The sequence below is a fragment of the Benincasa hispida genome, chromosome 2 (genome assembly GCF_009727055.1).
Source record: "Benincasa hispida cultivar B227 chromosome 2, ASM972705v1, whole genome shotgun sequence".
Lineage (NCBI taxonomy): Eukaryota > Viridiplantae > Streptophyta > Magnoliopsida > Cucurbitales > Cucurbitaceae > Benincasa > Benincasa hispida.
The window spans coordinates 3,072,168-3,098,024 of NC_052350.1; the positions used below are offsets into that span (position 1 = coordinate 3,072,168).

The 25,857-nt window shown below is 33.2% G+C and overlaps 2 protein-coding genes and 1 pseudogene across 7 annotated transcripts; 2 read left to right on the forward strand and 1 right to left on the reverse strand.

Annotated features, from left to right (window-relative positions):
* The first annotated feature begins 1,318 nt into the window (after positions 1–1,318).
* LOC120071231 (serine/threonine-protein kinase TOUSLED) lies at positions 1,319–11,662 on the forward strand. 5 transcript variants are annotated; one of them, XM_039023368.1, is made up of 16 exons: positions 1,319–2,284; positions 2,956–3,045; positions 3,392–3,607; positions 5,739–5,789; positions 6,151–6,258; positions 6,484–6,528; positions 7,105–7,217; positions 7,537–7,603; positions 8,180–8,246; positions 8,380–8,477; positions 8,712–8,891; positions 9,048–9,261; positions 9,500–9,640; positions 9,727–9,764; positions 10,129–10,183; positions 10,676–10,812. In XM_039023368.1, the coding sequence occupies exons 1-15, from the start codon at positions 2,057–2,059 to the stop codon at positions 10,150–10,152; spliced, it is 1,680 nt and encodes a 559-aa protein (XP_038879296.1). In that variant the 5' UTR covers positions 1,319–2,056; the 3' UTR covers positions 10,153–10,183; positions 10,676–10,812. The 5 variants fall into 5 exon arrangements, with proteins under 5 accessions (XP_038879296.1, XP_038879292.1, XP_038879294.1 ...); XM_039023364.1 differs by adding an exon at positions 11,035–11,662 and having other exon boundaries at positions 1,324–2,284; positions 9,500–9,764; positions 10,676–10,837; XM_039023366.1 differs by adding an exon at positions 11,035–11,662 and having other exon boundaries at positions 1,325–2,284; positions 3,401–3,607; positions 9,500–9,764; positions 10,676–10,837.
* A 4,034-nt stretch (positions 11,663–15,696) lies between these two features.
* LOC120071138 (beta-glucosidase BoGH3B-like) lies at positions 15,697–20,995 on the forward strand. 2 transcript variants are annotated; one of them, XM_039023221.1, is made up of 10 exons: positions 15,697–15,819; positions 15,974–16,227; positions 16,398–16,602; positions 16,866–16,956; positions 17,070–17,215; positions 19,080–19,323; positions 19,435–19,539; positions 19,721–19,903; positions 19,998–20,202; positions 20,410–20,891. In XM_039023221.1, exons 2-10 carry the CDS (start codon positions 16,005–16,007, stop codon positions 20,889–20,891), a joined length of 1,884 nt encoding a protein of 627 aa, XP_038879149.1. In that variant the 5' UTR covers positions 15,697–15,819; positions 15,974–16,004. The 2 variants fall into 2 exon arrangements, with proteins under 2 accessions (XP_038879149.1, XP_038879150.1); XM_039023222.1 differs by lacking the exon at positions 15,697–15,819 and having other exon boundaries at positions 16,005–16,227; positions 20,410–20,995.
* Positions 20,996–21,201: 206 nt separating this feature from the next.
* Positions 21,202–24,470, reverse strand: LOC120071139 (annotated as a pseudogene).
* Positions 24,471–25,857: the final 1,387 nt, after the last annotated feature.

Here is a 25,857-nt window from a genome sequence, read left to right on the forward strand (position 1 = left end):
AAAATTATTTTGAAACGGTTGTCAAACACTTTATTTATTTTTTCTTTTCTAAAATGACTTATTTTTTTAAATTAGACACTTGAAAATATATTACAAACAACCTTTTAATTTTATAAAATATCCACCCATTTATCTCTATTTTACTTTTAACTTGTTATATGAGTTAGAAAAAGTGTATTAAGTGTATTAACAATTTTAGAAATTTTATTATAGTATTCATCGACGGTTTATTACTACGTCAATTAACATGTGATAAGTCTGCAAGTAGTAAAGAATTTAACTATATGATTGAAGGTGTAAGCCTTAATTATTTCAGCTATATCTAAATTGACTATTTATCAAGTACAATAGAGGACGGAGGGATTAGAATCACAAACTTCTTGATTACTAACACATACCATATGTTAGCTAAGTTATCATGCCTTTAATGATTGACTATTATTTATTAATATATGGATCCACTATTTTTTTTTTTTATATTAATTCACATGTAATTTACTACAGGAACTTATATAACATAGAACCAACAACCAACAAATTTTTGTCCTAAAAAATCTTGTATTACTTTTATTTCACCTTAAAGTAAAAAGATGGTTACTTGAAAATGTTTTTTTTCCCTTAACAATGAATAACAAGAGAACACTTAGGAAAATTTTGAAGAACTCCTATGTCCATATTTAATATTGTTTCTCCTTTCAATAGCTATTGGGCAAGGACAAAACATAACTTATTATATTAAAGTAATTTATTGAACAAAAAGCTTTGGTACATTTTATACTCATCATCATGTTTCATTTTAATAAAGAAACCTCTTCTTCTAGATTTATATTTGGCCCATGTCTTGGTGTTATAAAATATTTTATGGTGTGTTTGGGGAGCTTGAATGTAATAAAGATTATTAAAAATCAGAAAAATGTTGAAAAACATGAGTAATCGAAGACGGAATGAAAATGAGATAATGAAGCATGAAAACAATGAGAAAAAGGGTTAGATTGAAAATTGTCGGAACGGAATGAGTTTTGTATTATAAATCGGAACCAAAACGCTCAATCCAAACATGAATTTTCTATTACATCATATTACAATCCCATTCCATCATGGACCATCAACCATACTTGTAACGGTTGTTTTGCTTCCATTTTTTGTGTGTCAACTTGATTGGAAGAGGTCAAATTGTTAGGCGAAAAAAAAAAAAAAAACCACATGAGAATTTCTTTCTTCAATATTACCTCTCATTTCATTTTGGTATTTGGTTAATGTTTATTATACATTTATTTTTTCTTCACTCTCAATCAAGGTCCATTTTTCATTAGGGTTGTTTTTGGGGGGAATATTTGATGCATTTGGGCACTAAATGCTCTTTGATAGATGGTAAATCTCTCTCCACAAGCCTTGCAATTTGCAAAAGATGAAGTCTAAAGGTTAAATCCTCTGTTTTTCTCATAAAAGTTTTTCATTTCCCTCACAATCTCAATCTCTCTCTTGTTCTTCTTTCTCTCTCCTCCATAGTCTTTTCTTCCATGGTCTTGAAGTCATACTCAGTATATTCCTTCATCCAAAAGTTTCCTCATGACTCATAAACATTCAAGTTAGTACTAACACCATAGCCTTGTTTTTGCTGATCTTATTGTTCTCATCTCAATTATCCCCTCTATTCAATTCCCTTCCATTCACTAGTTTCTACCATAATTGTGAAAACCCTAATTTTCCTTTCCGCCTTTTCTGTCTCAATTTTGATCTTTCTGAGTTGGGTTTTGTACTGGGATTACTCTTTGAACTTCTTTTCGATATCTTTGATTGATTCTTGCAGTTTCTCTCTGAACCCAGTTTTGTTAGAGCTTACTTTTTCCTACACAGCTTGATTATGGCTGTGTTTTCGTAACTAAAGGGTGTACACAGATTGTTTTTGCACGCTATGGAACCCTGCATTTCTGTAGGGTTTACCTCAAATTCAAATTGAGTCAATTAGGGAATAAAGATGATTAGATGATTTCTTGAATGGTTTTGAGTATACTGTTTTTAATCGTAAGTTGCTCGCTGCATTGCTGTTTACGCAATGTCGGATGATATGCTTCTTCATTTCTCTTCCAATTCATCCAATCAATCGGACCAGTCTTTGCCGACCAAAATGGCCAAGCTCGAAGCTCGTATGGTCGGTAAGACCTCGTCCATCCAGCCGCCTGCTCAGTCGCAGTCAACCAGGACTTCTGTCTCATCTGCTGTGAAATTTGTCGCCACTGAAAATTTGATCGAGCCCTCCACTTCGAGTGATTCTGATGATGCTGTAAGTTCCATTTACCATTCATGTGCAACTTGTATTCATTCCTCTTCGTTTCTGTATCTCGAGAATTGAGTTTTAGTTGGTTATTGAGATTGTGACTGATTAAACAACCTGCCATTCTAATTTTTCCCATTGGAACTGACTGGAGTTAGGCGTGGGAAATGAGAATGCACCAACCCACAACTAGGATAATGTACTATCACCCGTATTACTTTTGTGTGGACAATCTTTGATTTTCTTGTCTTAAATAGTGTCTAGAGTGGATTTTTTATTTTCTTGTGATACTCTGTTATTGAAAGGTTGACATCGATAACTTTGGAAAAAGTAAGCGAGATTTATTCGTGTTAGAATATAATTTTGGTGCTTTTGGCTGACCTATGAACTTTAACGTCCTTTGACAGAAAAAATGAACTTGAACGTTCTTATTTAGGATCCATATCCATTTATTTGTTTTCGTTGATAACCAAAACTTATTTTTGCTTTGTAAGTATGATAACTTAAAGTTGAGAGATTATCTATTATGGACTTGATGATTTCTTTTAGTACAATAGAGGGTGGGGGGATTCAAACTATAAATTTCTTGGTTACTAATATCTATTATATGCTCGTTGAGCTATGCTCGCATTGGCTTATTCTGGATTTGATGATATTGTATGTAATATATTGTATATTAGACTGGAGATGGATTCCTCATCCAAGCTAACACCCAAAAGCGTCAAAAACTTCAAGAGGCCAATGACCCAGTCCTTCCTGAACGTGCTGAGGTAGTTCTTATTATTTTGGTTATGGTTTGGAGTAACAATTGCTGTAGTTTAAATATGATAGACAATTCCTAAACCCTGGTTCATTGATCATAAATGTTTTTATCCAATGAAATGTTCGTGTTTCTTGTATAAGTTTTTCATTTTCTAGTTACTGCATCAAACCTTGTTGTCTTCTTTATCGAGCACTTGACTGTCTGTGCCTTCTCCGTCTTGTTAATTTTTTTTCTCCCTTTTCTTTTGATTTTCTGAGTCTATTGACCTGCAAGTTGTTTTTTGGCACCTATTATACTCCTTGGAATTTTACCTTTAATGACCAATATATATATATATAAAATAAAATTACAAGGCATTTCAGGCAGTGGAAGATGGAAGGCAAAATCTGGTGGAAGCCACAGAGACCAAAAAGAATGTGGATGTAAATAGGAAAAAACAAGCCAGAGGAAGGGGACAATCCCTCTCAAATCGAGGTCGTGGGTCAAGAGTTAATGATCAGATAAAATCACAAATTTCTCTCTCAACAATTCCACCTACCAATGGTCAACACGACAGTTTATACCTTAAGGTAAGATCTGACTGATCAGTTAGTCAAATCTGTAATGTTGTTTGTGCTTTAATTGAACAATTTTGTGTTATTTAGTTCTTTATGATGGATTGACCATTATTTAGTTCTTTATGATGGATTGACCATTTAGTTGAAGTTATTTATTTGATTGAAAGATAGTCTCCAAAATCTATTTCAGACATCTTTTTATAGGTATATATATATTTTTTTGTTTATTTATATCTTATTTAATTTCCTCGTTTTTAGAATTGGAGAGCTTCTTCTATAAATCCTTGTCTTTTTGGGCATCTTGGCTCTTTTTGTATGTTTCCTTTTTCGATGAAAATGCCACACTTTGTTTAATTGTGCTGGAGACTCTCATTCAGGCTTTGGTAATAGATGATATTTGTGAAACTGTCATCCTGCTTTTCCACAAATTTTTAGGTGTCCTACTGGGAGCACAAAGGTTCTGTCATCCTTCTTTCAATTTGTCTAGTTTAAGTAAGTGATCTTAGGAAGTTAGACACCTTCTCCAAAGTTGCATAGATTCCTTTAAAGTGGAGAATAGACAAGGATAGTGTGATCAGACAAGAGATATCCCTATCATGGGTGAGGAAGTCATCTTTAATGTGTTCCACTAAAACTCAGTTGTCGTCCAGTGTAATCAAATGGGACACTTATCAGATGGTTGCTACAAGCAATCACATAGAGGTAGTGCAGCAGGAATTGGAGGAGGAAAATGCACTAACTCAGAAAGATGACGAGGAAGCCATGGGTGCTATGTTGAAGGGGATGAAGGGGAGCATTTGTCTTACATTTCATCAACTCTTACTCATGCAAAAATTGAAATGACCTTCTCAACAGCACTCAATATTCAGGACTTGTTGCAGCAAGAATGATATGGTTGATGAAATGATTTTAGAGGTGGTGGTAGAGAGAATATGTTCCATCTCTAAGAGTTGCAAGGAGTCGATTGAGTAGCTTTTCCTCCATCCACCGTTTCGTGATAAAGGGTGCTTTTTGTGGCAGGAGGCTTTAGGGAGAGAGAAACAACATAATCTTTAGAGGGCTTGAGAGTTCCTATGACGATGTTTGGTCTCTACCAGACTCTTTTGTATTTACTTGGTCTTATTTCTCGACTGGAGCCTCTTTTGTAGTCTGACTTTTCTTTTTGTGGGGTTTTCCTTTTTTATATGTCTGACTATGCCTTCATTTTTTCTCAATGAAAGTTAAATTTTTTTCAATTCTTTTAAAAGACAGAGAATATATTTTATCTTTCCTCAGTGAAACTTTCAAGTCGACCCATGATCCATTATCCTTTGTTACCCATGCAAGATTGCATGGGTTGGAGAAGCGGATCAGGCCTATATAAATGAGCTGTTCCATTTTCTTTTTGAAAAGGTCTTCTTTCATTTTTTCTCAATGAAAGCAGTTTGTTTCTATCACAAAACGTATCAATTGAACCATAATGGGTTGGCCTAGTGGTAAATAAAGGAACATCTTCTTGGTAAAGGGCTAAGAGGTCATAAGTTCAATCTATGGTGGCCACCTACTTAGGATTCAATATCTTATGAGTTTCTTTGACACCTAAATATTGTAGGGTCAGGCGGGTTCTCCTGTGAGACTAGTCGAGGTGCGTGTAAGTTGACCTAGACACTCACGGATGTTTTAAAAAAAAAAAAAAAAAGGAAGAAGGCACTGATTGATAGTCTTTTCCTATATGGCACAGTGTTGGGATATATTTGGGTTGGTTGGTTCAACATCAATTATTCTTGTTAGTTTAAGGTATACTAAAAAGCCAACTTAAATAACAGACTTTTTAATTAAAATTGATTGTCTGAAACAGGCAAAACCAATCAAAATTGACCAATGTTTTCTATTTTTAAAAGAAGTTGCCCCATCACGATGGCTTCTAGAAAGTATGAAATATTCAATTAGCAGCTACAAAATTTCTTGGGAAGGAAGGCCGTAAGACTAAGCATGGGCCTTCGCATAGTACCCTCATTTTCTACCTGGAAGAATGAGATACCTGAGCCATTGATCAAGCTATTGCAATGCAATTCTATTAATTCATTGTCCGAATTTAAAGTCCTGTTTTCTATTAAGAAAAAAAACATTTTGGTTGATTAGTAATCAATCTCTGGTTTTGCAGGATGGTATGTGTAAAGAGCATCTTCGGGTAGATAATCGATCTCCAATGGAGGTATGGCGTTTTTCATATGTGCATGGAAGCATTCTCCAATACAGGCAAACGTACCTTTTTTCTTTTTCTTTTTTGGATAGAGATATATCCTTATGTCAAATCCCTATGAAGCATGCATCTGAATGAGTGCAAAAAAGAATTTTTATGCCCATGTAATTCGCCGGTTTGCAACCTTTGAAATAAGATTAAATGTGTTTTGTCAACATACAATTGTTGACTTGTGAAGTGTTGTTTTGTTTGTAATGAATAGTATCTCCTGTTTGGTGCATGGAAAAAGTTTTCATTATGTGGAATATCTTGCCTTGGTGCCACAACTTATTGACATCTCAAATTTTTTCTTTTTGTTGGTTGTATTTAATAGGAAGAGTTGGTTTCTTTACGGGCAAAAGTTGCTTCATTGGAGGAGGATTTGCGAAAATCACGTCAAGAGTCTTCTGAATATCAAAATCTTTACCATGAATTAGAAAAGGTACATAGATAACACCCAAGATAGTTGAAAACCTATTTGCTAGAATACATTTTCCTTATGGACTTTGTCCATGCATATGGTGGCATTCGAAAATGTTTTTCTTTTTTGGAGTATTCTAGAATGTTTCATTCATAAGTTTGTTCATTTGCAAGACATCTTCGAATTGTCTTTTCTGTTTATTAATTTTATGATTTTATCTTTTCTCTTTGATCCTGATTTACGCAGGAATTGAAGGAGCTCAAAGAGTACGAACAGCAAATGAAGCCTAAGGTTTGTTTGTCTCAAGGAATTAATCTCTTACCTGTGAGCTGAAAAAATTTATAAAAATTTAACCGTGTATAATATCCAGTTTAAGAAGCTACAAGTTCCTTAGTGAAAACATTCCATCTAGGAGCTAGGTCATGAAGTCTAAGAATTCATCTACATCTATACTCTTCCTGGGGATTTTCCAATACCTAGAAGTCCCTGAACTATCTTCGGTCAATATGTGTCTGGAAGATGACTTTGTTTTTCACTAGCATTAACAATTCTATTATCTCTGCCACTACTAACTATATTCCACCCTACTCGCACCAGTCACTGCTTGCCTTTCTTGCCCAATTTATATATGGCCCACAACCTTATCTTACTTTATGGTAGCCATTTTTCTGACCATCAAGGTTGTTTACTCCAAAGGGAGGTTATTTACCATGAAATCTAGCTGATTGCTTCTTTATAATGTTATTTGTTCTCCTATTATGAAGAGGCAAATAGAACGTGCTTTCATCATCAAGAATTTGATTTTTTGTAGACACAGATTTGTCATTAACTATTTCATCCTTCTTGTGGATTTTATTGACATTACAGAGAACAAAAGTACTATCGGATTTGCTGATATCTGTTTCAAAGGCTGAGAGGCAGGAAGCGAGGATGAAAGTCCGACAAGACTCCTTGAGACTTGGCAATGTGGGTGTAATCAGGTTAGTTTTTTCATAATCTAGTTGTTATATGCCATTGCCACGTTATATCTTGCCCTTGCTTAGTGAGGGATTTATATCCCGTCTTCTTTACCCTACTTTAACAATTATGTTCCAATTCCTGGCCTCTAGATAGCCGTGCTAATGGACGAGATTTGTGAGACTTAAGCTATGGGTTTGAAATTTTGTCTGAAACTTTGACTATTCTGGGTTTTGGATTTGGATTTGGATTTGTCAATCAAATTATTGGCTTCTTGCAATCACATTCACTTTCAAGTTTTATTCAAGGAAAAAACTGATTGCATTTTTGTATGGATGTCAGAGCTGGGACAGTCATATCTGAAACGTGGGAGGATGGACAAGCATTGAAAGATCTAAATGCTCATCTTGTACGTCATCTTTATGCTTTTGTTAACGACTTAAATTTTAGGAAGAAACTAAACTTATTAAATTTTTCTTCTTTATCGGATCAAATAAACAAGGACTTTTTATATAGAAGAAAAACCATCGACCAATAAATAAGTTTTTTATTCCAAATATGAATAATCGGTATAAACACCCAGTCACCTAATACTCAGATAATATTACAGAAGTATAAAGAAAATCCAACATAACCATATCCAAAACAAATTTGAATTTGTTTCCAATTTAATAGTAGGTTTTTTGTTTGTTTGTTTGTTTTGTTTTTCTTTTTTTAAATTATTATTTGCAAATTATAGTAGAGCATGTTGTACTTTTTAGATCTTTTGTTGTGGATAAAATATTCTCACGAGCAAAGAAAATAGGATGAACATATCATAGCCTCAGCATTTGGCGAATAGTATATTTTTACTATCTGAACAAAAAGTTTTTTTTGTCACCTACTAGATCATGTATCTTTGTTTTAGTTTTTCCAACATGGAGTTCTTGTGAGTTGTACATTTAGTCATTTGTTCATTGTGACAAATAAGTTTCTCACTTTTCAGAAACAATTACTAGAAACCAAGGAGGCTATTGAACGACAGCGCAAGTCCTTGAAGAAAAGACAGCCGGGTAAGTTTTTCTCATGCACTAGTACATGTGATCTTGCTGCAAGATTTTTTGAAATTTAAGATAAGAATATATGCTTTGTGCCTAAAATTCTAAATTCAACCATCTAGAAGTGACTGAACTTTCTATTTTATAGACAAAGGTGATGGGACCGATGTAGAGCCAGGAGCCCAAGAAGAGGACAGTTTCATTCAGGATGAAATCTATAAATCCCGTCTGGCAAGCATTAAGCGTGTTAGTTCCTTTGTCATGTCTTGTTGTCTCTTTAATTGAAAACATTTGCAATTTTATTTATTGGTTTGCTTAGATGACATATCTATCTTATCATAATTTATAAACTCTTATGCCTTTTTGTTTCTTTTGTGATAATATATTTCTTCGATGTTCTTATCAAAATAATAATAATAATACTAAAATAAATAAATAAATAAAATAAAATAAAATAAATAATTTATGAACTCTTTGTAGGAAGAGGAAACTATTCTACGTGAAAGGGACCGATATGAAATTGATAAAGGAAGGCTTATACGTGAAATGAAGCGGATACGAGATGAGGATGGTTCTCGTTTCAACAATTTTCAGATTCTAAATTGCAGATATGCCCTTTTAAACCTTCTTGGGAAAGGAGGATTCAGTGAGGTTTACAAGGTCAGAAATTTGTGCTGTATAATTATTCTTAACATTCTCTCAAAAAAACTGTTCGAGATTTAAATTGATGGGAAAAAAACAAGACCGTCTCTGCCTACATTTGGCAACTGTAAAGATATACCTTTTTGCAGTGATTTTGAAGTAAGAAATTTCCAGCAGGCTTATGACTTGGTAGAGCATAGATATGTTGCGTGTAAGCTGCATGGGTTGAATGCTCAGTGGAGTGAAGAGAAGAAGCAAAGTTATATAAGGCATGCAATTAGGGAGTACAATATCCACAAAACATTGGTGCATACTCACATTGTTCGGCTATGGGACATTTTCGAGATTGATCAAAATACATTCTGTACAGTCTTAGAATATTGTAGCGGTATATCTCTGTTTTACCATTGTATATTTCTGATGTGCTTTTCATGTTGTGCGAGGAAGCCAGTTGAAATATTCTGCTTTGAACATAAACAAAATTGACACTTGTTTTCTGGAACAATCTGAAACGCATGATTTTATCAGACTATGCATAACACTGTCTATTTTTCTTCTTATCTTCATATGAAAAGTGGTATTTTTTTTTCGTCTTGCTTTATCAGTTGCACATTTTTTTTCTCCAGGGAAGGATCTTGATGCTGTTCTCAAGTCAACACCAATATTACCTGAGAAAGAAGCCAGGATTATCATAGTTCAGATATTTCATGGCCTCGTTTACTTGAACAGAAGGACACAAAAAATTATCCATTATGACCTGAAACCTGGTAACGTTTTATTTGATGAACTAGGTGTTGCAAAAGTGACGGATTTCGGTCTGAGTAAAATAGTTGAGGATGATGTTGGATCACAGGGTATGGAACTAACATCACAGGGTGCTGGAACATATTGGTAAATGTCTATTTTAGTGTATACTTTTGGCTTTTTATATGTTTTGACATTTATATCCTGCTAAGAGTATTGAATAGGCTGTGACTTTTTGAGTTGAGTAGAATAGTTTCTTTGCTAGTTATATCAAGTTTGCTTTCCTTTCCCCTCTCCTCTTTAGTCCATTTCTGTGTCTAAATGTGTAAACCATTGTTGACCTTTTTCAAGGAGGTAATGCGTTTTATGGAGAAATTATGGTGAACGAATGGTTCTTTTTTGGATTTTAAGTCCTTGATATTGTTTGTACAAGTTTTCTTCTTATAACGCCCCCATGCATGCATTCCTACTCTGTGTAGTGTCAGTCGTTGATTTGTTTTGGCATCTGCAGGTATTTACCTCCCGAATGCTTTGAACTCAGCAAGACTCCTTTAATATCATCCAAGGTTGGTTGTTCTATAGTTTATTTTCTCTTTTCTGCTGCATTCTTGTTTATGTTATTATAGTCGTGGACAACTGAATTTTAGATATCTCCATAATGGTACGATATTGTTTACTTTAGACATAAACCTTCATGACTTTGCTTTTGGTTTCACTCAAAATGCTTAAAGACATAGAAAATGGGGTGAGGGAAGATACGATAAGTATTCCCCACTGGTCGCCACCAATCTTTCAGTGTTAGATATATCTCTAGTTGGCTTGAATTAAGAATGGTTTGTATTTACCAAAGAATCTATACAAAGAACTCTGATCCAAAAACTAGGAAAAAGAACAAGGCAGTAAGGCTAACACCACATTTGTTTTTCTAAAAAAAAACATCAAGTTTCTTGCAAGTGAGTCTCCCAATTGTGATTTGTGCAGAAAAGTGTAGTATGTACTTTACTGCCTTGCTTTTCCTAAGCTCGGGTTTTCTATAACCTACCATCTTCTGAAAACAGGTTGATGTCTGGTCAGCGGGTGTACTACTATATCAAATGCTCTTTGGCAGACGTCCATTTGGACATGATCAGACACAAGAAAGAATACTTCGTGAAGACACCATTATAAAAGCTCGTAAAGTTGATTTCCCTACTCGACCTGCTGTCTCAAACGAGGCGAAGGTGAGCTGTAGTCTGATTTGCATTTGCTCAATTCCCTTCAACATAATATAAACTATTTTTGTGCTTAATAACACATTCATAATATATTTTGGCCATCCATATTTTGATATGTCAAGGTTTCCTACATATAATTTCCTATGTTATAATGTAGAGATTCACAGCAGTCAAACAATGGTTTTTATATTAACGTAATGCAGGATTTTATACGTCGTTGTTTGACATATAACCAAGCAGAGAGACCCGATGTTTTGACGATTGCTCAAGATTCATACCTAACATATTTGAAGAAGTAATCACGTGACAGAAGTATGGTTCTGGAGATCCACATTACAGAAATTTAACAGGTTCTATCTTTCTACAGCAAGCAAAGAAAGTATAGTAACTCATTGAAACTGTATACACAAAAAAAGAGCTGGTCTGCCATCCTTTTGAGTGACTTCAGTTGTCCTATCTTCAAATAATTGGAGGTTCGCAAAGTTTGTGGTTTGGAAAGTTGCCCTTTGGGTGGAAGGCACAGTGTCCTACAATCCTTGTGGTTTAGTGTTCTGAAAATGGGCTAGAGGCCCCTAAAATGGGGGAAAATGAGGGAAGTTTTGCTTTTCTTTTGTTTGCCCATATATTATTTTTCCCTTTCGGAAAATGATTGATTTTGTTGTATTAAATATTTTCTTCAGTTTATATGGTATTGGCAGTCTCTTTTTGCCAATCGTTAGATAAACCGCATTTCCACCAAGGTTTCATGTAGATGTGCAACTCTCAAGAATGAAAAGTTCATATTTTTCTTGAAGTAATGACTATTATGAAGGTCTTCTTAGTATTGTTGAATCTCAATGTTTGCCCTGGTATTGTGAAGTTGGACTACCTAGAGGCTGTTTATATGCTGAACGGGGTCTCTTTAGACTTTACTTGGGTCTCTTTTTTCATCCTTGAGGCTAAAGTCTCAGCAGATGAGTTGGACAAATGTTTTCTTCAATCACGTTTGATGCTTTAATAATGTTCTGGCCCATTCTCTTGTTGCAAGACGTTGGAAGAGCAAACTTCTTATCTTCTCGTGTTTCTTAATGCGATTAAAGTGATTTTGTAATCAGTCTTTGTATTCTAAAAATAAAAATTAAAAAAAGAAAAAGAAAGAAAAACAGAAAGTTCATTTTTTTTTGTTTATTTTATATATAAATTACATGAACAAAAATTTGCTACTCATATCTATAGCCTAATTGCTCGAGTTGGTACTTTTTTCCTTTTAAATCATGATATTATGACTCAACTTGGGAAGGTAGATTACACTTTTCCTTTTAAATATTATAGAATATAATATTTAAGATTAGACTGTAAAATTCATTTTATTTACTGTGTTTCTTTAGTACAAATTGGAGGTGGGGGATTTGAACCATGGATCTTTTAGTCTTTAGTTCATAAGGATGGCAGTTGAGTTAAACTTTTATTGACCTATCATCTTTCTTTATTATTATCAAATATATACAAAATAAATGAACGACATTTATGAGATGCTCACATGGTGGGACTCTAGTTACTTATATCTCTAAGCTTGAAGATTTATCTCCTTCCATGGAGGGTGACATTCACACATGATTAGTAAGGATCAAGGTTAATTGAACTCTTACTTAAATAGTTGTGTAAAAAATCATCCAATGTCATATTTAATATTTTGTCCATTGAATTGTGTTTGAATTGATAACAAACATAAAATTGAAACCATTTTCATTTAAACTAATAAAAATAAACCAACACAATCATATGTTAACTAACCTAAACTTATATTATCGATCCTGAAGCTGAGTTTGATTTTTCTACCACTATTTTAAAAGAAGAAAAGAATCAATAAAAACACAAAAGCAGTGAACAAATTAAATATCTAACGAGCATTAGTTTGAATTAATGAAAATACCAAAGCAACGAAGAAATAAAATATTTAATGAAGAATATGAAAGTATGCTACCACGCAAACCATAGTATGAAAAATGGGTTTCCCAATGGAAAAGGACATTACGTTACTATACGTACAGCTTGTCGGCCACGCAGCTTGTCTCCCAACGGCTATAAAATTTGAATGTCTTGGCCACGTGGATCATTTTCTTATGTTTTCGATTCCTAAAATCTTTTTGTAAAAATAACAATTTAGTCTCTTAATTTTGATTTGTAATGATTTATTTTCTATAATTTCAACTTTGTAACAATTTAGTTCTTAAAACTTTATTATGTAACAGAATTGAAACTTGAGATATTAAATCCTTACAATCCAAAGTTATGCCAATTGAGCATCTCATAATTTTGTTGAACTTAAACAACTAAGTTATATTGATAGGGGAATCGAACCTCAAACCACGAGGTTGATAGTATAAACATTATGCTAATTGAGCTACGCTCTTGTTGGCTACTATTGATTTTGTTACAAGTAAGTTGAAACTTTCTAATAAATAAAGTGACGCACAATCAACATCCAAAATTGTATCACACAAATGTTCACACCAACCTGATAGTAAAAATACAATTACAAAATCACATATGGAAAAGAAATGCTTAAATCCAAGAGATAAAATAGATAAAGCCAAAATAACTCCGAAAGCGAAGTTTACAAATTTAGTATATAAATTTTCATATTTGTATTTAATAGGTTATTTAGCTTTAAAAGTTATCCAGTAGGTACTATACTTTTATTTTTGTGTCTAATAAGTTTCTAAATTTTAAAAATTAATTAGGCCCTCAACATATTAACAATTTTTTAAATCAATATATATATATATAAATAAATTATTAAACGGTCAATTTTTGTCTGATTGGTGGGTAAAATTTTAAAATGTCGAATAAATCAAAGACATAATAGACATAAAGATAAAAGGTTAAGCATATTTTAGATACAAAATAGAAAGTACTACTTAAAAATCTAAAGAGCTGTTAAATTTCTTTTGAAGTTTAACATCTATTTAACATTAATTTCACAAAATTCTAAAACCAAATGTGCAACTTAGTTTAATATTACGGTCCCGTTTGATAATCATTTTGTTTTTTAAAATTAAAGCTATAAACACTACTTTCACCTCCAAATTTCTTCATTTGTTATCTACTTTTCACCAATAGTTTGAAAAATTAAGCCAAATTTTGAGAATTAAAAAAAGCAACTTTTCAAAAAGTTGTTTGTGTTTTTGGAATTTGGTTAAGAATTTAACCATTGTATGCAAATTACTGTAAGAAATGTGGATGGAATAAACTAAACTTTCGGGAGAAAAAAATCAAATGGTTACTAAATGGGGCCTAAGTTGTTAACCCAACAGGCAAGAAAAACAAATAGAGTCTAGTGATCAAAATATACAAGTTCTCTTACATTTTTGTTGAAGAGTTAACATAATTTCAATAGTAGGAATTAAAATAAATATTTTTAAAAGTTTATGGACTAAAATTTTGAATATTTTTTAAAGTTTAGGGACCAAAACAAAAACACGATTTAAAGTAAAACCAAATTTTATAATTAGCATAAATAGAATGTTGTTTTGTTATATAAATATTATAAGATTTATTTAATCCCAACGGTAATGTAGTGAGGTTTGATTTTGCACGTGGAAAGATGGTATTGGTCAAATGAAATCGCAACGTTTAGGCAATTGGCGGTGTTATGCGTGCCACTTTTCTTCGTTCAACGAATGCCTCAATTATTTAACTTCACTAAAACTCAAAATTCACTGTCTCACCAATCCCCAATGCAAATTCTTACGTTCACTTTTTTGTGTTCATTTGCTTTTTTTTTTTTCTTTTTTTGAAAAGTGTTCATTTCTGCTTTCTAATTTCTAACATACTTTATTATCTTTCCAATTTTAATTTATCAAAAACAAATTTACATTCCCTATTTTATTATTTTTTTAAAATTTATTTAGTAACACGTGCCACATACTCTCTCCTTCCCAAAACTATAATTTTATACGTACGTCCATTCTATTCTATTTAACTATCTATTTCATTTTGCTCATCTTTCTGTTACATCATGTAAAATGAACTCTTTGTTTCATGTTTATATAATCATTTAGCTAAAAGTGATTTGTACAAAGAAACTTTTTTCCTCTAAAACTTTAAGAGTGAAACGCTTTACTAAATAACTTTCTCTTCATGTAAAAGTCATAATTTTTTATTTGACTTTTCTTTAGAGAACATTTGAAACAAATAGTGAAGAGTTGCTTAGGTGAGAGAGCTGAAGAGTTCAAAAAGTTATTTAGTTACGAAATTGATATTTTTTTAGTCGTGAAGTCTACTGTGAGTTTGAGAATTCATTGGGTGTGTTTTATATTATATTTGGATTTGATTTGTAATAATACCATCTTTTTTTTAATTTTTTTTTGGCAAATCTTTAATATTTATGTAACTAAAGTAAATATATGTTATTTTTAAATATAGAATAATGAATTAAAATATTTATAAATATAGTAAGATTTCACTGTTTATCTACGATAGACTACTATAATTGTCTATTTGTGTCATGATAGACACAAATAGTAGTCTATTATTGATAGATTAATATTTTGCTATTGTCATTTAAAATAATTTTCTAGTAAACATTTCAAACTATAATTTAAAGTTTTCATCCGTTTTGTTCGTGTTAGTGTTACATTCTTAAAAGAACACAAAAATGATCCAATTTCGTTATTTTTGTATTTAATTTGTGTGTCTCGTTAACATGTTATTTTTAAAAATAACATAAGAGCTACAGACATTTATTTCATGATCCATAAAAAAATAAAAAATAATAATAATACTCGTACTATAATTTTTTAAAAAAAATTTTAATTTAGATTTTGGAGGGAGTAATAATAAATAAAGAAAAGCCGTTTTCTTTGAAATCTGAGTTAATGGATAAGAAAGTGAATAAAATAATAGTTAAAGGTTTGTATAAAGGTCCCCACGTACTCATTCTTCGTGTCCTGTGGATTCCCATTTTCTCACTGGCAGTATCATCACTACCATTTTCACTTTCTTCTGTAAGAATCATTTTCCTTTTCTCTTCTTTTTCTCTCATTTCATCGTTTTCTTTTTGCTTTTGTAATTCCTCAAATGCTATCTGTGTCACCACATTTTCTTAAATCCAGTTTTCACTTGCTTAAAACCCCAATCAATACTCTGTTTTATCATCAGGTTTTGATCTGCTCGAGTTCCAGAGCTCAAAATGATGCGGTTCTTAAAGCCCTTGATGGGGTTTTGGCTGTTGCTATGTTGCCTGGCTGTTGCTACAGATGCAACTTACCTGAAATACAAAGACCCTAAACAGCCATTGGGTGCTAGAATCAAAGATCTTATGGGTCGGATGACTTTGGAAGAAAAAATTGGCCAAATGGTTCAGATTGAACGGAAAGTTGCAACCCCGGACGTCATGAAGAACTACTTCATTGGTATTATATCATAACTCTTTGATATTGGTTCCATTATTTGGTTAAATTAGATTGTGTGAGTTTAATGTCTACTTTTCAGTAAGGATTATTGTCATGGATGTATGTGTTATATACTGTATTATACTGTATTGTGCTAATGGAAAATGAAGAATGATGGTGGGTTTGGACAGGGAGTGTACTGAGCGGAGGAGGAAGTGTACCGGCGGAGAAAGCGACGGCGGAGACTTGGGTCAATATGGTGAATGAGATCCAAAAGGGATCTTTAGCCACCCGTCTTGGGATCCCTATGATTTATGGGATTGATGCTGTTCATGGTCACAATAATGTGTACAATGCCACTATCTTTCCTCATAATGTTGGTCTTGGAGTTACTAGGTAAGAAAAGCAGTCAATAAGTAGTGGATTTCCTTAGTCTTTTGTATGTATATGATTTGATTATCTTACATTATACTAATGGACGATTAAGATTTAGGAAGGTTTTTATGTGTTGATCTTTGAACTGATACACCCGTTTAGTAAGAAAAACGAAAAATCCCTGAACATATTTTTTGAATTTGAACTTATAATCCAAAATTTTGTTAGTGGACGGTATGCAGATTCATGACCTGGTTTGCTTATGAGTTTACTTTTCACATCAGGGATCCGGAACTTCTTAGGCGGATAGGAGATGCTACAGCACTTGAAGTCAGAGCAACTGGAATTCCTTACGTTTTTGCTCCATGTATTGCGGTAACGTAACATTTTGAATCAGTTTCTTCGAGGAGAAAATGAAAGATTCTTACATTTTCAGGAAATTTTGTTTAGTTAGGGTTTTTTCGTTCTGGTTGTTGGGTGTTGTGCAGGTGTGCAGAGATCCTAGATGGGGTCGATGCTATGAGAGCTATAGTGAAGACCATAAGATTGTTCAACAAATGACTGAGATTATACCTGGATTGCAAGGAGCAATTCCTTTTAATTCGCGAAAAGGGATTCCTTTTGTTGCGGGAAAGTAAGATCTATTTGCATAAATTTAACTTTCTTTGGTTGTCATTTTGTGTCTAACAGGAGTAAATTAATAACATAATATGATTTTTCATTTTAATGTTTAAAAGATTATATATAGTATCTATATTTTCAAATTTAAATATTGTATTAGATTGGTATTTTCCCCTGCATGCTTACCAGCAAATATCCTTGTACAGTGCTTTGAATGATTATACTGGGGTTAATTATCATTTACCCAGATGCCTACCAAAATAATGCTAATAATTCTAACAGCTTTTTGTTTTATTTTTTATTTGTTAATTTTGTTTTTTATTTTTTAAATCTATGGTAAAAAGTCTAAAGTCGAGGCTAGACAAGCATTTAACTTCTGTCTTCTTTTAACCAATGCATAGCCTCTCTCTCTTCAATAACACTGTTTTTAATGTTACTGAATTGATTAATAAAATATCTTATGTCTTTGCTATGAGAGCTATAGCGAAGACCATAAGATTGTTCAACAAATGACTGAGATCATACCTGGATTGCAAGGAGCAATTCCTTCTAATTCGCGAAAAGGATTCCTTTTGTTGCGGAAAGTAAGATCTATTTGCAAAGTTTTAACTTTCTTTGGTTGTCATTTTGTCTAACAGGAGTCAATTAATAACATAATATGATTTTCATTTTAATGTTTAAAAGGTTATATATAGTATCTATAATTTTCAAATTTAAATATTGTAATTAGATTTGGTATTTTCCCCTGCATGCTTACCAGCAAATATCCTTGTACAGTGCTTTGAATGATTATACTGGGGTTAATTATCATTTACCCAGATGCCCACCCAAAATAATAATGCTAATAATTCTAACAGCTTTTTGTTTTATTTTTTATTTTTTATTTGTTAATTTTGTTTTTTATTTTTTAAATCTATGGTCAAAAAGCCTAAAGTTGTGAGGCTAGACAAGCATTTAACTTCTGTCTTCTTTTAACCAATGCATACCCTCTCTCTCTCTTCAATAACACTGTTTTTAATGTTACTGAATTGATTGATAAAATATCTTTATGTGGACCATGTGGTTCCTGGTAAAATCATTGTTTATAAATGGTTATGAAATAAGTTGGTTCCTCATTCAGTAGTTCCTTCTTAGTGATTATACATATGGATTTCTCTAGCAAAATGCTCATTCATTTCTATTCTCCTCTCCTGCTTAATCTAGCTGTCTAACATGATGACCCTTCCCTATTTTTGGCATTCTTCAGTCTTATCAGATGAGGTTTTGTGAACGCATGTAAAAGATTATTAAACAAAATCCAAATCTTATAGGCATTGGAAGTTAAAGTTAAATTTCCTTACTTGGTAAACCAATGTATCAATGCGGATCTATAATAATATCAGAGAACACATGCTCAATTGTAATGAAGACCGTCTTCTCTCTCTCTCTCTCTCTCTTTTCACTTGCCCCATATTAAATTTCTCCGTACTAGTTTTCTTCAAAGAACCAGTGAAATGAAGGGAAGATCATATTGATTCTTTTTACTTGAAGTAATTATGAAAATGAAAAAAAAAAAAATAGGGTTTATTGATTGATGATGTATTATAATATATATGCTAGTAGAAACATTTTTACTTGAAGTAAAGAAAAATGAAATATAAGTAGCTAAGAGATCCTTCCGTCTGAGTCTTTTGGTGATAGAAATGAACCAAACCTAATCTCACCCATAACATCCATCTCTGTTTCTCTGTATTGTTTTGCTCATATATGTTGTCTTTTCAAATGCGCTCATGATTTAACTGGACTATGCAAGAGTTGGTCAAAATCTAGTGATTCAAATGAATTTATTTGGATATATTCCATTTACCACTTTTCTATTTCAACTTATTTAACTTCAGACAAAAAGTTGCGGCCTGTGCTAAGCACTTCGTAGGAGATGGTGGCACAACCAGGGGTATCGATGAAAATAACACTGTGGTTAACTATAATGGTTTGCTTAACATTCACATGCCTGCATATTATAACTCGATAAAAAAGGGAGTTGCAACAGTAATGGTATCATACTCGAGCTGGAATGGAGTGAGAATGCACGCCAACCATGACCTTGTCACTGGCTACCTCAAGGACAAGCTGAGGTTCAAGGTATTCAAAGAAATTAGATAACTTAAGTGAGATTCTTATATTAGTATACTAAAATAGATCGTAGACAATTGTACAAGCTCGGAATGAATGTTTTTTGTTGGTTGTCTGTAGGGTTTTGTCATTTCTGATTGGCAAGGGATTGACAGGATCACCTCTCCTCCACATGCTAATTATTCATATTCAGTTCAAGCTGGAGTTAGTGCTGGAATTGACATGGTAAGTCAAATGTCAGCTCTGATTTGGAACATGTAACACAACCATCATACACTTCCTTGTCTATGGAAGATTAGTGGTTGAACTTAATTTCAGTCTGCCTCAACCTGAGCCATTTGATTTTGTTCTTGATGTCTAATTTAAGACGGTTACAATATTCCATTGTGTATATGATGCATGGCAGGTTATGGTTCCAGAAAACTACACGGAGTTCATTGACGAACTCACTCGCCAGGTGAAGAATAATATCATTCCAATGAGCAGGATCAATGATGCTGTTCAGAGGATATTAAGAATTAAATTCCTTATGGGTCTCTTTGAAAACCCATTGGCGGATAACAGCCTAGCCAACCAACTTGGGAGCAAGGTCTGTCACCCGTTGTTTTGATTCTAGTTGGAAAATGATTTAGCTAAAGTTTTGGCTTTGGTGTAACTGAAACTAAAATGTTGGCCTTCAACAGGAACATAGAGAACTGGCCAGGGAAGCGGTAAGAAAATCGCTTGTTCTATTGAAGAACGGTCCCTCTGCCAATAAGCCATTGCTTCCTCTTCCTAAAAAAGCTGGAAAGATACTAGTTGCAGGGACTCACGCCGACAACTTGGGCTATCAATGTGGAGGCTGGACGATCACATGGCAGGGTCAGAGCGGCAATGATCTCACTGTTGGTAAGTTTTCACTGTTATTTCTTGAAAGAGAAGAAACCAAGAAGAAAATTCTCACTGCTCTTTTATGACATGAAACTAATCATTACTAATTGAAACGCATATACAAATTTCATCGTTTCTTCTTCTGTAACAATGTATGAAAACCGTAAACACCTCAGTAGCATGATAGTTGTGCAGTTTCTTAGGACGTGGTAAATTTGTAAACAGGTACTACCATCCTCAATGCTGTGAAGAATACGGTCGATCCTGCGACACAGGTCGTGTACAATGAAAATCCAGATGCGGGATTTGTCAAGTCGAACGGGTTCTCATATGCCATTGTCATTGTAGGGGAGCCTCCATATGCTGAAATGTTTGGTGACAGCACGAATCTCTCCATTTCTGAACCTGGTCCAAGCACCATAAGGAATGTGTGCAACAATATCAAATGTGTCGTTGTCGTCGTCTCCGGTCGCCCTGTTGTGATGCAGCCTTATGTTGGAATAGCCAATGCCCTTGTGGCTGCTTGGCTTCCAGGAACAGAAGGCCAAGGTGTAGCTGACCTTCTGTTCGGTGACTACGGATTCACCGGGAAACTTGCTCGCACTTGGTTCAAGACTGTCGATCAACTCCCAATGAACGTTGGGGATTCACATTATGATCCACTTTTTCCATTTGGATTTGGTTTGACAACTAAACCAAATGAGTAATAGAGAAGTTAACATTTTAGAAAACTTTGAAGGATATTTTTCATCTTTCATGTGAGATGAGGCTGTTTACAATACAAAGCCCTCTTAGTCTTGTTTTAGAAGCATTTTTAATACCATCTTTTAATCCTCGTATTGAAAAATAATTTTAATCCAGGATGAACACGGGTATTAAATATCTCAATTAATAATAAAAAAATAGGAATTTTTATCAAGTATAGTTGTGTGTAAGTCACCAATTATCATCTCAAAAGTCGATGTTTTGGTATTTATTTTATTTAAGATAAATGGTAACAAAATTTGAAGTAAAGAGTTAGAAAAGTACACATTTGTCATTGTTTCAAACTTTGTTACACAGAAGTAGGGAGTTTTTGGATCATAAATACTAGAGTATATAAATGTACTTTGTCCATGGACAAGGAAGAAGGGAATAAGAGAGAAAAAAAAACACAACAGGCAAGTTCAGAATGAACATAATAGCTAACTAATACTCTAAAACTACCAAAGAAATAAAACTAAAAAGGCCTATTCCTATTCACCAAACTTAATGCAAATCATAAACTGCAAGAAAAGACATTAAAACACTTCCAATCCACAATTTTCCATCTTTTTCCTCAACTTCACTTGCTGCTCTCACAACCTTCCCTTGGTTGTCTTCTAATATCTGCAAAAGCTTTCCCTCTGGGCTGTACTTCACAACCACTGCATGAGGCCTCCCCCCAAGCAAGATGGTCTGGAATTTTACTGATATTGGAAGCTTGAGAAGAAATTTCCTCAGTTTTGGATATTTAGCTTCCAAACGGGCTAATGTCGAACGTCGACTGTGGATTGCCACCCAGAATTCGCCCTTGTCGTTCGTTCGGATGTTGTCGGGAAATCCGGGAAGTATGGCGAAGACCTCTGTTCCTGCTTTCTCACCCTTTAACCAATACTTGCATAATCTAGATCATGGAAATGTTGCTAAAGTAGTGAATGAGTTGAAATAAATAAACAGATCATTGGTGTTCTTTCCATTTTGTGAACATAAATGCATGGACTAAGAGGTGTTAATAATGAGAGTGGGACTGAAGTAATAAATGTTGATGAAAAACTTAAAAGAGGCATTTCAAGTTGTAAAGAGTTTCACCTTCCTTTGCCCCCTTCGGAGAAGACGAAGAACGAACCGTCCTTGCTTAGAGACACGCCGTTTGGAAAATAAACATCTCTCACAAGAACAGTGGTTTCTCCTGTAGCAGCATTATACTTCAAAACTCTCCCAGAGTTCTCAGTAGAAAAAACTACCTGCAAGAAGTTCCTACACAAGAAATATAGGTATAAGAACTCTTAGAAGGTTTCTACGCTTTGGCCTTAGAAATCAGACTTAAGAGACAAGCAGCAAGAAAACTGAAAAAAATCCCAAAGACCAAAGAGTCCTTTGAATATTCTTGGAATTAGTCTAGTTAATCTAGATTTTAAACCAAATTACTGAATGTCATAACAACTTGATATTTTGGTTTATAAGAATAGAATACAATGTTATCTTGAACAAGAATAACATCAACAAGTTTTACAGATGAACATAAAGGAGATCTTCCATTCCCCTGCTCCTTGTCGATCAACAAGTTTTACTTATGATTTTCACATAACCCTCATCTATAAAGTGGTGAGCAACAAGAAAATCACCATAATATTATTAGGAAGCATCTATGGTCTTTTGATAATTAGCAAGAGAAAATCACAATAGCTTACCTTCGGTGGTATTTGGTGCTGCTATCTGTGAAGTACACATTCCCTTCTTCATCAAGGTCTAGATCATTGGTGAACTTGAATGGCACTCCTTCTGCTTCAGTTGAAAGAGATGTTGCCAGACCTCCTTCCGGTCCGACTTTCATCAGCCCGAAGTATGCATCTGCAATATATAAATCGCCTGTCTTCTTGTCAAATCGGAGACCCAAAGGGCGGCCACATATATGTTCATTCTTCTAATAACTTAAAATTGATGGCTTAGGATCACATATCTCCGACCTGAAACCATATGGAAACAAATTAGAATGTATCGGCAACATTTAAAAACAAATGCCTAGAACAAGGAAATGATAGATAAGTAATTATAAAACATCAAAATCAGACATGCTGTGAACAAATTTTGGCATATAACATAACAGATCTATTTATCACATTTCGATGATACTATTAAAGGGAAAATTGTTTGAAGTAATCCTCAGGGATTGATCTCGGCCGGGAAGGATCGAGAAAAACTAGACCAACCAACAGGATACTAATTGTGAAAGATAAAAACATTTGAGGGATATTTCTAACCATTCCACCTACTAAAAGTCTCCAAAAAGGATGCAGATTAACTTTTGTGTTTTGTCTCTTCTTGCACCAAATCCTCCTACAAGAGTTTGAACAAAGCAATATAAACATATGTGTGCTTGTGTACATACAATGTTCACACAAAGTTGTCCCAATTAAATATTATTAACTGAAAGATTGTTTCTATATATAATAAAGTTAATACTATCGAACTTTACAGCATGACTCCACTTGTAGGCTATATAAAATAATCAGTACATATGAAGCAACCAACTATAGTTTAATCATTTGAATTCTTACTCTACAAAAAGAAAAAAAGAATTGGATGACAATTTAAATAATTAGAAAGAGAGGAAGATTTTCACTGAAACAGTCAGATTTTTGCCAAATTTCATAGGATTTAAAGATGAATTACACTTTTTTTATCATCCAAACACAAGATTTTAAAAATATTCATATATTTCTTGTTCTATAGATGAAAACTTCAAAATCAATTTTTGAATTTGAAGGCACAGGTTTTAATATTATTTTTTTGAACTTGGTCGGTCCCAAATTTGGAGGAGGTTAAGATATCGTCAGGCTCTTGAATTAGAATTAAAAAAAGATAAACATCCGCTTATACACTATCAAACTTCCTCCATCCTACATCGACACGAAACCCTAGGAGAATCCACAAACAAGAACGTCTAAGCAATTAACACAGACAGATTCAGCAAAAAGAAGAAGAGAAGAACATTACCTATTCGGCGAAGTATAAGCAAAATCAGTCCAGGATTCGCCATTCCAGAACAATACTCTACCATCAGCGACACCAGTGTAAGGTCCACGCCCTAGAGGATCGAAAGCCACACTCTCAGGTCCCTGAACTTGATCCTTAAACATAATCGTCGACTTCTGCAACAAGTTATGCTATCTCTGTCCGTCGGAATTTGAGACACGAACGGCAATTCGACATAGTAGGTCTCAAAGTCAGGGAAGTCACGATCACACTGTGCTTGAAGGGATCGGTTGCGCATACAGAGCCAGTAAGAAGAAAAGGCCGGCGACGACAGCACCGAACGAGACGGAAGAGCCAGTGTTCTCATTTGGGTGCCCCATTGCCGGGGAGAGTGGCTGAAAAATGTCGTTGGAGGAGATAATGGAGATTGGAGAAGGATTGTGAAGTTGAAAAGTCGTTGGTAGATTCTGAGGTGGTTGATAGTGGATAGAAGGTTTGATTATGGCAATGGAGAATCCTCCATGGAAAAGCTTGTATTTATTGCTTTCGAGCCCACATGAAACCAAAACAGAATAGGAATGGGATTTTTCATTGGGATTTCAACCTCCATATTTATACTATATCTTAATCTTAACTTTTTGCAAATCTTTTACCCTAGTTTTAACCCGGAAATATTACTTTAATTCGTTTGTTTAATTTTGAGAAATTATTTTTTAAGAAAAACTTGGTGCTTTACTTATCTTGATGCATTCCAAATATAATCTAATAAAATACTATCACGCATCATTTTTATTTCTTAAAAACTATATTTTTTTTGTAGAGATGTGGAGAGCATAAGAATTAGACTGCATCTAATAATTACTCTTATTTTAAATGACAAAAGTGTTAAAAATAATCATTACTCTTATTTTAAATAAAAAAATGCTAAAAATATTTATAGGTATTAGTAAAATATCGCAGTTCATGAGTAGATTATTGCAGTTTATCGTAGATAGATAATGAAATTTTGCTATATTTAAAAATATTTTTGTTTGTTTTTCTATATTTGAAAACATCCTTCAAATATTTATAAGCATTAGTAAAATATCGCAGTTCATTTATCATGACATAGATAGTATATTATTGTTGTTTATCGTAGATAGATAATGAAATTTTGCTATATTTGAAAATATTTTGGTTTGTTTGTCTATATTTGAAAACATCCTTCCATATTAAAGTTTGTTTGATTTCTTATACAACATTTTGTTTAAAGGGTTGTCCTATTAGGATTTAAAATATAAATTTTTATATTCATGTATTGTATATTCTTATAAAAATTATTATTATTATTGAATCAATTTTGATAAAAATTAAGTTTGATAGACTAAATTTAAGATATATTGATATTAAAGGACTAAAATTAGAAAAATTAAAATTATGTGAACTATAATTGAACAAACTTCATAATGTAGATATCAAAATGGTATTTTAACCTATATGTATAATATGTACATATGTGTATTAAAGATGTCCAATTTTTCTAAGGGGATGGGGGCCTCACCCCGAACGGGGCGGGGATTCCCCGATTGGATGGAGAATGGGGGAGGAAGTGGAGAAAAAAAATTCCCCGTGAGCTAAATGAGGACGGGTACAAGGAATGCATTCCCCGTCCCCGCCTGATTAGCTTTTATATATTTATTTAGTATAGTTATCTAATGTTATGTTATTATTATTATTATATAAATATTATATTTAAATTTGATTATTTATTGGAAAACATAATAAATATGTTTAAATTGAATGTTTAAATTTAGATTATATATGTGAATAATTTGATTTATATTTATTTCTTTCTACTAAAAAAATTAATTAGCTTTTTTAGGCCAAAATTTGAGTAACTTATCTTTAAATTCAAATTGTTATATAAAACTAACAATAATAAACAATTTAGTGATAAAGTTAATTATTTAATTAAAA